Raw genomic sequence first — 12,642 nt, 5'->3', positions numbered from 1 at the left:
AGAAGTCTCAAGTTCTAGGAACAATTCTCATAAAGATCCCAACAACTCCTGACTCTCCTGGTGAATCCAGAGGTGGGAGGCTCCAAACACCCTCAGTTCTGTATTGACTAAACATATGCTGTTTTCTGAGTGTGTTTAGCACTGAAAAATCCCAGGTACCTTTTCTTCAACACATTCCTGATGATCACTCATTATTTCCACATGCAATGAGGATGAACTGCAAGACTCATTTTTCCTTTCCAAGTTGTCATTGGAACAAACCCTTTCTTCTGTATTCTCACAGAAGGCCCTTGATGGTATTCTTGTAAGGTAAACTCTCTCCTCCTTAAATAGACCAAATTTTTTCCTTAATTCCAAGTATTGTCTCCAGTGTGGGTGCTCTTGGTGTTTCATTTGAATAACCTTTCCTGGTGAATCCATCTTTACACATTGCATCTGAAATACAGAAACAGTGAGAGAGCCATAAATCACTCTCTCACTATATATATCTATAAATAGATAACATATATTATACAAAAAGTAGGTACTGCAAAGACAGGTGAGCATTTATTTTGTCTGCCATTCTCCAAGAACTGCATTTAACACAGGTAACATGTGACACAGATAAGCCAATTTTGATAAATTATATGCAAATTGTCATAGGTCTAACACTCTTTAATTAATACCCCAAGTACATTGTGGGATATCCCGAAAATGTCCAGGCCAACCAGAAACCACAAAAATAAAAGATGCAACATTAGAATCGCTTGTCCTACTCTTTCAAAGTACCAAAGAAAGAGGAGGGAAGAGCAGGTAGTGTCTTTACTCTGCAATCCAGGACTTTGCAAATTTAGGGACAAGAACACCAAATTTGCTGAGCTATTTCTCACCAAGGTTAAAGCAAATGCTGAGACTCAGCATCACATAGCACTGAAGAAAATAAATGGTATTTCAACCATTTTTCAGGTGACAAAAAATAAAAAAACTAGGTATTACAGTCTGTTGCAACAATTAAATGTCTAAAATTTGCAAAAATACACTCAGCTAACATTTCTGTTCTTCCTGAACAACATAAACGAATTTCGGGTTTTTTTTCCTTTGGAGACAAATTCATTCATGACTCTGAAGCTCCTAAAAACATGACCCCCAATCCTGTGTGGAGAGTTTGAGGAATGGAGGCATACAACTTTTAACATATTTTTAACATTATGACCGTAAAAGAATATGTCAATGCAGCCACTAAGGATCTCGAGAGTTCATTCTGTCTGGCATGGGCCCAGGAGCGAAGGAGGTGGACACTCCCCACCAGGGCAGAGGAGGAAGGAAACACAGCTCCTGCCCATGGCTGTCAGTCTGGAGCTGACAGTGCCACGCCAGAGCTGTCACTGGAGGACAAACTGCTCTTCCAACTTATTTTCCTCTTGTGAAGCCACAAACTTCTCCTTTTCTACCCTACATCACCCCTACAGCCCTAAGGTTGTGCTGTAAGCATGTGGTATCAACATCTAAGAGCTCAAACCATGAACAGCCTCCCTGGAATTCAGTTATTGCTGACCATTTATCTTGGGAGGAAATGAAAACCACCCTTTCTCTGCCCCTTTCTTTTCTATGCATTTCGCACTTGCACAATGCAAAATTATTGGGGAAAAAGGCCATTTATTGACTAGAACCAACCTTAAGAGCAGCATTTCCAGGATACCTGGTTACAAAAATGTGTGAACTCATCAAGTCATTTTATCCATCTAAAACCAGGACCACAGAACCACTGACCAGACACCGAGCAGCATATCTATGATTTATTACCTTTGGCCAGTCTTCACTGACAGCACATTCCTGCTTAGCCTGAGGTAACACAGCCCCTGCTGCTCTTGGGGAATGACTCATATCTTTGCCATTTTGCCACACACTTTCCTGCATCCCTACTGCTGGAACTGGGATCACTTCACTGCAAGAAACGCTCTTGATGGAGGGCAAACTCTGTCTCTGGCTTACAGTGGGATCCTGCTGTTTAGCACTTGGTGTTAGCAGAGCTGCAGGTGTGGAATTTAAGTCATTTCTTAAGCTAACTGGTGACGAACTTTTGGAAACTGTACGCGGTTTTGGGTCTTTCTGAGATAGCACCACTCCTTTGCTTTTTGAAAACACCAGATTCACCACTTTACTGGTTATTTTATTGACTTCAGCAGAATCAATTTGCTTGGGTGTCTCCTTTTTAAGTAAAGCATCAGAAGAGGAAGATGCCTGTTTGTCAGCCTGGGCTGACAGAATATCAGAGCCTCTTTTGGTCAATAAATAGATTTTCCCATTGTACATGACCAGAGCATTATCTTTTAAAGGTGTGATTTTGGTTTGGCTTCCACCAGGACCATTAGAACAGAGTGGCAAAATATTTGCAGGGTTAACTTCTACATTCTTCGTGTCTGACAAAGTTTTCAGGATCTTGGAAGCCGCATTATTTGAAGACTTTACAGGGATAAGACAAGCTGCTGAGAGTGGGGCAGTTTCTTGCACAATCCATTTCATGGGAGTTTGCTGGCACTGCTGCCCCTCAGATGTGACTGGCTCAAGAGAAGAACCAGATCCCTTTTGGGCAGCTGTCACTATCAGTGTCTTTGAAACTTCTGTGGCAGGTTTGGGGCAAAAGCTCTGCAAGCGCTTGGGCAGGACTTGGGAGGTTTTCACTGTGTTTACGGGTGACACGTAAATCACCGTCGGCGTTTTTGTACTGTCAGCCCCTCCAGACACATTGGCGGCTGCAGCTGCCAGGATTTTTTGCTGTACTGCAGGTGGCAAAAGAGACGCTGGGACAGATTTCACTTCTGCATCAGCTGGAATCTGGAGGTGGTGTCCGGAAGGCACCACTGGAGACTTGACAGTCACTGGAAGGGGTTTGGTATTCATTACCATGTAGGTTGTGCTGCTCTGGTGAGAAGAGCTCATGATGGCCACGTTCTGCAAGGACACTCCATCCATGGGCATACAGCTGCTCTGGGCATTGGCAGCTGCACTTGGAATCAAGCTTTCCTTTTCAGAACCTGCACTAGCACTTTCCTGCTTGTCTAATGTTGTCGTAAGAATAATCTTTCCAGGATTAGGAGGCTGAAGAATCGGTATCTTAACAGATGAAGGTGCAGCAGTATTGCCAATCTGTGTCTTATAAGTAAGATGGACTGGGCTAGAAACATTTGCGTTAGAATTATTTGGCATGGCTGGAGACTGAACTATTGGTACAAAGCTTTCAGAAGTTTTAGAAATGGGAAGCAATTTCAGAAGGTTTTTTCCATCTGGTCCCGTTGTCTGAATGACTCGGTACATACAGCCTGTAATGCTTAACAAAGAAAAGGGAAAGGAGAGAAAAATGAAAGGCAATGTAAGTGAATAAGCATAGGTACTTTAATTCACGAGCATCAGTGAACTCTACACCCAGGGCTGAAGCAGATTAACTCTTGGAAAATGCCTGAGCTAATCTTCAGGAGATTCCTACTGACCTACCTGGGTTTCCATTTCAGACCAGCTCAGACTGTCTGAAAATAGTGTCCAACTTCAACACCCCAGAGTAGAAATAAATGGCATCTTTTTCAGATTAAATGTAAGTTAAAAGACCCCAGGAAACACCTCACATTACCTCTGCTTCCCCTCATGGGGCCTTCCATCTTGAAAATGAAACCACTACCTCCCTATTTCCCGGAGAAGCTATATTCTTCCCTTTCCCACCTCCCTGTTACTATTTATATCCTTCCTGAGAGCTATGAACTATGAATTTCAGGAACACTTCAGGAAAATACAGGCAGAGTAGTTGCATGGCAAGATGGAAGCAGAAATTACTTCAGATACAACAAAGGAATTTGGAAGTAGGATGTGTTTATCTTGTGGAACAGGTGGTTCCTGTGCCTCCATTGCACCTGCCTAGCCATTCTTGAGGCAGATACAGACCAGAGGTGGTTTGTCCTCAAAGAAATGGAAAACCCTCAAATACTACTGGGTTATAAACATTTTTGAGAGCAGAAGTCTAAGTCTGGGAAGGAAAAGGCTTCAAAACCAAGGAGGAACACATGGAACCAGGACTAGGGACATCTCAAAGAGAAAACAGAGATTTCTTGCAGGTGAAGGTAAGAACTCACCAAGAGACAGACAGATTTGTCAGAACGTAAGTTAGCTGTGACTGTTCCAAATGCCAAGATTTCCTGAGTCCATGGCAAGACAAAGAACCTTTTCCACTCCGGGGGAGTTTGCCCAAAGCAAGCTCTTTGGCAAAAGAGCTCCTAGACTGAGCAGAACAATCTACTGCCCAAAGTACTGCAGACATGTGTGGGTAAACAGAGCTGCTCTCACTGGAATGAGGAGACCAAATCACTGGAAGTTGTTTCCTGACAGCAGATCCAGAGTGATTAAAAGGCAGAGCTGCCAACTCCACCTGGAGTAACCAAGAGCACCAGCTCCATACCACTGACCTCCTACATCAATAAATGCCTTAGGAAGATGAACATGGGAATAGCCAGACCCATCCTGATGACATCAGTGATGTGTTCTGCTTTCTGTCAGGTAATTTTGAAACCAGAATTTTTTCTGCCTTTTTGGGCTTCTGACTCAGCTTGGAGCAGTGCTTGGGAGAGCTCAGTCTTGCCTCCCATCACTGTGTCTGCTCAGGAGTCAACCAACCTTTCCCTTTTCCCATCAAGTGGGAAGTCATAGGAATGTTCTTCACTCCCAAAGCTGGGCAGCTGCTGCTGGGGGTCCCATTCCCCTGGGGACTCACACGAATACCCCACTACTGTCTGCCCAACACACAAAGGTGTCAGGGACACAGAGCTTTCCTTCCTGTGACCTTGGAATTAACTCCCACGCCTAGTATTTTGGTACAATGCCTCATTTCTGGTCAAAATATGTGAAAATTGAGATTTTTGCATGAGGTAACAGTGCAGTGGGCAGGAAATTCTCCAGTACTATTGTTTATAAGGTACCAAAAATTAAAATATGGGCAATTTATCACACAGTTCCTAATAGAAGCTGTCATTGAAGGGCTTAGGAGCAAAATGGCATTGGATGCTTTGGAATCAGAAATGAAAGTTGAGATGGACTAGCACTGACAGGCAACAATCTGATAGAAAACAGTTTTGCTTAAACAAAGAGGAAGTAGAAATATTTGTGTGTTTGAACATGATTAAAGCAGAGAAAAAAGACTTTTGGAGAACTTGAAACCTTCTAGCACTACTGACAATGCAAAAGAGGAACAGCAGCAGCTCCTGGACAACACTTCGTCTGTTCTGTGCTTTGAATCTCTCAACACTTCTTTCCTAACTTCATAATCTACAGCCTCAACTTTGCTTCTACATATAAGAAGTAAAGGCAAAATAGGAAAGATTTTTTCAGCAAGTCCCACAAACGTGGAAGTGCTGAACAGAGAAACAGGCACTTACCTGCACCCCCAACTAACTAGGGCCGCAAAATGTCACCAAGAAGAAACCTCCAAAGAGGCTTGTTCCTCCACCTGTCAAAGCAAGGGGACACTTCTAACTTTTGCGCAAGAGGAGGGGGAGCAGATCAGAGGGAGAGGAAGCAAGAAAAACAGGGAGAGATAAGCTGATGATATATTTGTATCAATATGTTCCTCTGGCAGTTTCCAGCGCTCACGTTCTCATTCCACCTGGAATCACCATTCACCTCCAGCTCAACGGACTTCAAAAGTGGTTTTGACTGTGCTACATACAGGAACTTTAGAAGTAGACTGGGGGCAAAGCACCAGTAAAAAATCTCATTTGCCTGAATTTCAGATCATTCTGCTTTTAATGATTACAGAAGGCAACTGTAGCTTTTTATCTCCATGAAAAACAGCAAGATGTTCCGAAATTGTAATTGTCTGGGAAACAACGTTCTTTAACTTGAAACAAATATCAGGTATTTACATGTTTGGAGAATGACAATAAACTAAAGGACAGGCAAGAGAGAAGGAAAAGTCCAACAAGATACCAAGAAGGGGAATTCACACATATTTACTCGACAGAGAAGGGAAAGAATCACAGCAAGTCTTTTTAGCTAAGTTGAAAAGGCTTCATTACAATAATTTCACATCATAATGCTTTTCCCAGATGATACAAAGAATCAACCATGAGGAAGTTTCATGTTACCAGAATAAAATAAAGCACTGTCCCCATAAATTTTCGAGTGATGAAGAGAGAGTTAGAAGTTGTTTTGCATCAGCCTTCAAGGTCACTGCTTCCTTGAATTAATGAATCTTTAAGAATGTCTTAAGCAGAATGAAAAAAAACTCCCTCAGTATCCCATTTTTAGGGTGTCAGATTAGTTTGGTTAAAGAACAGGTTAATTTATTTTCCTAACCAGGAAAAAAAAAAAATCTCTTTCATGCCAGGCTGTCCCTTGGGACTTCTCCCACAGTTAGTGAAGTAGAGTTTTCTTTCTCCTCTTCATCCTCCTTCACTTCCAATCCCGTAAGAATAAACTTCCTCAAGACTCATATACGAACACTCAGAAATAATTGTGTTGTTATGATACTTTAGAAAAGCCTAAGGCAGATCCATGAACAAACCTTGAGGGAAATAAGCTCACAGAAGACCAAAAAAAATGGTGGACTGGAAGAAATATTTTAGCATCACCAGAGAAATTATCAAATTCAATAAAAACAATCAAATAAAATTCTTTGACATTCTCAGAGGGATCTGTCAACCAGATCACATTTTTTTGACCCAAAAAGGAGATTTCTTTTGGTGAACAGTGTGTGTGTGACAACATCAACACCCCCCTATGGATGTGGCATTAAGGAAGGCAGGAAAGCAAAGAGAACAGAAAGAACCTGGAAGATTTATTTCTTTACTTACTTATTTCAAAACAGAAAAATAAAAAGAATAATCTACATTTCCTTCAGTTCACCAAAATTCCTGTTTTCTTGACCAGACACATCAGTTTTACTGTCCCAACTTCTCTCTCTGTTCATTACTTTCAGTGAGCAGCCCAAAACACAAAATACTGAGTATGCAAACATTCACCTTCTGTCCTTTATGCTGGCATTAAACAAAACATCCACAGAATATTTTCAGGAAATAGGAATATTTGTTTTTGCCAAAAAAATCCATTCACCAAATCCAGTGCAAACACCAGCACATGATTCCCACAGAAATTCTGACAGTGGCATTAAAAAATGCATCAGTAGAGACCAAAGAGACAGACTGGCTCAATTTTCCTGCAAAGTTGTCAGAAGGAACAATGAGCTACTTTTTCATCTGCCTTCACTCCCAACTGTTCCTTTAGGCACAACTTTCATCTACAAATTTGAATAAATAACCAGGCACTATGGACCACTCCAGAGAACCGAAAGAATTTATTTTAATGGGTTCAGCTGCATCCAAGAAGTGGCAAAGGAACTATTTATCATCAATTGGAAACATGCACCCAGGGACAAAGTAACATTAATTGATAGTAGTTGATACATATTTATTTTATACAGCTGCATTCATTCCATGGATTATTTGAAAATTGCAATAAAATAATAATAGTAATGATAATAATAAATACATAGTAACATAGATATAATCTAGATAATATACAATAACCATCATTATTATCATCATCTAAAGGAAATCAAGAAATTGATGTTGAATTTGGAGAAATCCTGACCAGAATTTCAGTTCAAGCCATCTCATGATCTGAGGTTTTATCCTAAACCAGAAGCTTTCCACAATGGCAGAAAAACCACTGTCTCTTTGACAGTACTTGTTTCCGGGAACTCTTTTCATCCACTGTGTAATATTCCCTGGAATAGAGATAACTGTGGATGTGCAAACTCCAGGAAACACCTCCTGTGCTCTACTATCAACCACAGCTCTCCTGAGCCGTGACCGAATCCTCCTCTGCCACAAAACCTCTGGTAGAATCTGTGACCATCACAAACACCCAGCATGGATCCCCTGGCAGCCCCGGGATGCAGAAACCACCCAGACCTCATCCCTGAACACACAAAGCACCCTGAGAACAGCTGAGAGACAGGAGAGGTATCAGGAGCCGCTGGGCCTGCTGAGCTCCCCAGCAGGAACGGAGGCACAGAGAGCTGGGCAGCCCGGAGCATTTCCTCAGCACGATCCCAGCCAGCACAGCCCAGCACAGCCACTCTTCGTGCTTTGATCCTAATGAGGGACCCGGCCAGTGAAACTGCCCCAGGGAAGAGAACAGGGTGGGGAAGGGGCTGGAGCCCCAGAGTGGCTGAGGGAGCTGGGAAGGGGCTCAGCCTGGAGAAAAGGAGGCTCAGGGGGGACCTTCTGGCTCTGCACAACTCCTGACAGGAGGGGGGAGCTGCGGGGGAGTTGGGCTCTGCTCCCTGGGAACAGGGACTGGAGGAGAGGAAATGGCCTCACACTGTGCCAGGGGAGGTTCAGGTTGGATATTGGGGAAAATTTCTTCAAGGAAAGGGTGGCCAAGCATCAGAAACGGCTTCTCAAGGCAGAGGTGGAGGCACCATCCGTGGAAGTGTTTAAAAAAACGAGTGGATGAGGCACTTGGGGACATGGGCTTGGGGTGAATGCAGCAGTGCTGCGGGAATGGTTGGACTCACTGATCTTTAAGAGCTTTTCCAACGGAAATAATTCCATGACTGTACGAGGTTCAATTCCTCTCACATCCTCACTCCCCCTTTCCCGGCTACCTCCAGCACACACCACCGTCACCGCGATGTGGCAGCAGTGACAACAAAGACCAAGAGCCCGCGGCACCAAAACACAACCGAAACACAACCGAAACGCAACCGAAACGCAACCGAAACACAACCGAAACACAAGTGGCGTCAGGCCGGAGACGGCACCGCGCGCGGAAGGAGCTGGAACTGTCCCCAGGCCGCTCCGCTCCGGTGGAATGGGAACGGGAAAAGAGGAGAGGAGAGGAGAGGAGAGGAGAGGAGAGGAGAGGAGAGGAGAGGAGAGGAGAGGAGAGGAGAAGAAGGAAAAGCACAGGACAGAACGAGATAAGAAAGAGACGAGAAAGGAAGGGATAATAAAGGAATGGAGGGGATAGGAGCGAACAGGACGACGCCCTCCCCGCCCCCCGCCAGTCCCGCCGAGGCCGCCGCCCTCCCGTTTCCGCCCACAGGTCCCGGCAGGGCGGGGAGCGGCGGGACCGTACCTGGCGGGGCGTCCCTGCGAGGCGGAGCCCCGGGCCCGCCCGTACTCACAACTGCGGCCGCCGCTCGGGGCTCCGCGACATGGCGGCACGGCCCCGCCGCGGCTCCGCATGCGCGTCACTTCCGCCCGCCCCGCCCCTCACACCGCCGCTTCCGGGACGCCGCTTCCGGGAAGTGGCGCCGACCGGCGGCCGCGAGCGGCACCGCGGTGGTGGCGCTTCCGGTGCGGGCGGAAACGGGCGGGGCGGGGCCGGAGGGTCCTGGCCCCGCCCCCGGCCCCGCCCCCGGCCCGGCCCCGGTACCGGCCCCGCCCCCGGCCCCGGTACCGGCACGGCTGGTTCGGGTGGGCGGGAGCCACGGGACGGCGCCACTGAGCGCGGGCCGGCGTTTGCATGGGCAATTTACATATGCAAATGTGAGTTGTAATCATGCGAGGGCAGGGGTCTGTCACAGAGAGGGCGGTGAACACACGTGAGAAGCGCTGCGTGCTGCCTGTGGGCTTCACATGTAACAGGTGTTGTGTAATATATAACATGAATGACAAAACAGATCATCTAATATTGTATTGATGCAATTATTTGAATTGTGGTAAAATAACAAATTGAAATACAAGTCATAAATAATGACGTAATCAAATATAATGAAAATTTATCGTTGTTATTATGCTCTTACATTTTATATAATCCGTACTATAGATTACATGAAGTAAATGCGTGTTTGTATTATGTCATATAGACGCTATGAAAAGGGGCATCTGAGGCTGCACAGACTACAAATATACATGTGTACGAAAAAGGAGACTGTGTGAGACTGTGACATATATATACATTTATACATATATAGATAATATATAATTATAGATAAAGTTGTAATATAGCAACATATGTAGTACCCAACAGGAAACAATAGCATGACACTGTGGGATGTAGCTTTAAATATAAGTACAAATAATACACTACATAACACACGGCAGATATAAAATATCTTGTGCATTTTGTTATATATTTTGGGTTATTAAAGTTACACAGAGAAATGAAAGAGTGCCTGGGAGTGTGTGCATTTGTAAAGTATAAATATGTGTGTGTGTGTATGAAATGGTGAGAGAGTGAAAATAACACAAATCACATTATGTATTGTTAAGTTCTCTGTGGTGTAACGCTAGGATAAAAGGGTGTCTGAGACTATAAACACATGGGCCTATAGGCATGAATGTATGTGTATACAAGTGTATAAATACATATACTAAAGGTGTTTATATGTGACGGAAATATTAGCTATATAATACATTATATAATATTACATATTATATAATATGTAATAGTATGTTATATTACATATTAGATATTACATATTATATTATATCGCATAATATAACATATCATATCATATTTATTATATTTATTGGTGAAATTTATCAGGCTGACAAGGTGGGGATTGGTCACAGGTTGGACTCGATCATCCTGGAGGACTTTTCCAACCTCAGCGATTCCATGATTTCCAGTGTCAGACTCTCTATTCCATGGAAGGGAAGAGTTTCAAAATCACCTGGTAGAATTTTGCTTTCACCAGCCATAAATTGCCCAAGTGATACGGAATGCTGGGGACACATTTGGCTGCCCTCCACATGTGGAGGAACAGCTTTGGCAGCTGTGTCCCTCCATCTGTGTGGCCAGGCTCATTCTTCTTCCTTGGCAGGGATGAGCCCGTGTGGCTCGGATGGTGAACCAGGACGATGCCAGCCCACACCCCAACTTCCCAGGCCAGGATAGATGGGCTTGGAGCACCCTGGGATTGTGGAAGGTGTCCCTGCCCATGGCAGGGGGTGGGATAGGATGAGCTTTAAAGTCCCTCCCAAACCAAACCAGTCTGGGGTTCTGGGATTCTGAGATGTTACAAAACTGCTTGAGAGATTCTTGCCACTGATTTTCATGTTGCTCCTTGGGAACAGACTGAAAGACCCTTTCATATTCTGTCCTCTCTCTTGCCCCATGACCAGGATCACAGAATCATTTAGGTTGAAAAAGATTGCCAAGACCATCAAGTCCAGCCTGTGACCAGTCACCAGCTGGACAAGACCACTGAGTGCCACAAGCAGTCACTCCTTGAAAACGTCCAAGGACAATGACTCTAGCACCAATGGAGCCCCAGTTCCCTCCTCCACCCCAAGCAAGAGAATGGGTCAAAACTCTCTGGATTTGTGAATGTCCAGATTGTGGTAACAACAGGGTGTTGGGGTAATACAGGAGAAGGTGGGTGTGTCCTGAAGAAACCACATCTATCCTGTGAAGTACCCACCCCAGAGAAGGAGAAATGCAAGGAAGAATTGAGCAGATGGGAGTTTATATACACTGATCACATCCCCCATTCCCCATCTCCACTGCACTGCCCAGGCTAGAGGGGAAGGGAGGAGTTGGGGATGTGAAGCTGAGTCTGGGAAAAAAGTGGTTTAAATCTTGTCTTGGTTTCTCAACATCCAAACATATTTTAATTTGCAATAAATTATTTTTTTCCAACATCAAGTATTTGCCCATGACAGTTATTGGTGTCATGTGAAGATTATAGCAATTTGGCAGAAAACAATCCCCGTGTCCCAACTGGTCCTCAGAGGGGCTGGGAACAGCTGGGTTAAATTTCCAATGACCACGTGGGCACCACAAGTCTGGTCCAGTTACATATGGACTTTCAAAGGCACGGATTCACAAAGAGTAGGAATTCAGTTCTGAAACAACAGAAATACAGGCTTGGAGTTGCCATTGATAAAATGCACCAGCACCAACAGAATGATGATGATGATGATGATGATGATGATGATGATGATGATCAACAACAACAACAACAGCCACCATATTAATAATGACGTGCTAACATGGGTAATAATAATTGTATGCAAAATGTTACCAAGAAGGCATCCTCAGCTGGGAAGGGCAAGAGCAGAGTCACCTGAGTCACCCACTGATTCTCTCTAAGGTCTTCCTCCTCACTAGGGTAATTTACACCCAACCCAATCATCCTCCTCCTATTTTATGTACAGCATGATCCAGGCAAAGACTTGAGTTGTAAAGTCATCCACAGAATCCTGGAATCATTCAGATTGGAAAAGACCCCCAAGATCATTGACTCCAACCTGTGAATGGTCTCCACCTTATCAGCCAGATCAGAGCATTGAGTCCCACGTCCAGATATTCCTTGGATACCTCCAGGGATGGAGACTCCAAACCTCCCTGGGCAGCCCCTTCTAATGTCTGACCACCCTTTCCATGAAGAAATTCTTCCTCATGTCCAACTTGAACCTCCACTGGCACATCCTGAGGTTCAAGACACAGAGGTTTAGACCATCTTCTGATCTTTGTGGTTCCTGATACACCTAAAAACTTATATTCTTTAGAATCACTATTCCTTTATAAACTAAGACTGAGTTTGGAACCTGCCATGAAACCAGTGGTGGGCTTACACAGAGAGAGGTGTCATAGGGACACTTGAGAAGAGTGTCTGGCATGTGACACCAGGCAAAGGCACCATGACCACTCACAGTCTGTCCATGT

At 44.4% G+C, this 12,642-nt stretch overlaps 1 protein-coding gene and 1 long non-coding RNA gene across 9 annotated transcripts in view; one reads left to right on the top strand and one right to left on the bottom strand.

Moving 5' to 3' along the window:
• The window catches only part of LRIF1 (ligand dependent nuclear receptor interacting factor 1), a 30,255-nt gene extending 21,008 nt beyond the window's left edge, over positions 1–9,247 (bottom strand). For 2 of the 8 annotated variants that reach the window (XM_064398954.1, XM_064398955.1), the window contains exons 1-3: positions 9,103–9,247; positions 1,783–3,307; positions 160–435 (exon numbers count right to left, since the gene is read on the bottom strand). In XM_064398954.1, the coding sequence (XP_064255024.1) occupies positions 160–435; positions 1,783–3,307; positions 9,103–9,212 (1,911 nt within the window). In that variant the 5' untranslated portion in view covers positions 9,213–9,247. Of the gene's footprint in view, positions 1–159; positions 436–1,782; positions 3,308–5,396; positions 5,468–8,539; positions 8,731–9,102 lie in introns of those variants that run through there. The other 6 variants (XM_064398960.1, XM_064398959.1, XM_064398961.1 and 3 more) reach the window with 6 other exon arrangements.
• Positions 9,248–9,419: 172 nt separating this feature from the next.
• On the top strand, positions 9,420–11,613 carry LOC135286213 (uncharacterized). The gene is made up of 2 exons (XR_010350664.1): positions 9,420–9,515; positions 11,097–11,613. It is a non-coding gene; the product is annotated as an uncharacterized LOC135286213 (long non-coding RNA).
• Positions 11,614–12,642: the final 1,029 nt, after the last annotated feature.

This window comes from Passer domesticus, chromosome 25 (assembly GCF_036417665.1).
Source record: "Passer domesticus isolate bPasDom1 chromosome 25, bPasDom1.hap1, whole genome shotgun sequence".
Classification (NCBI taxonomy): domain Eukaryota; kingdom Metazoa; phylum Chordata; class Aves; order Passeriformes; family Passeridae; genus Passer; species Passer domesticus.
Note: the sequence above shows the minus strand (reverse complement) of the source record. Positions and strands in the feature narration are given on the sequence as shown.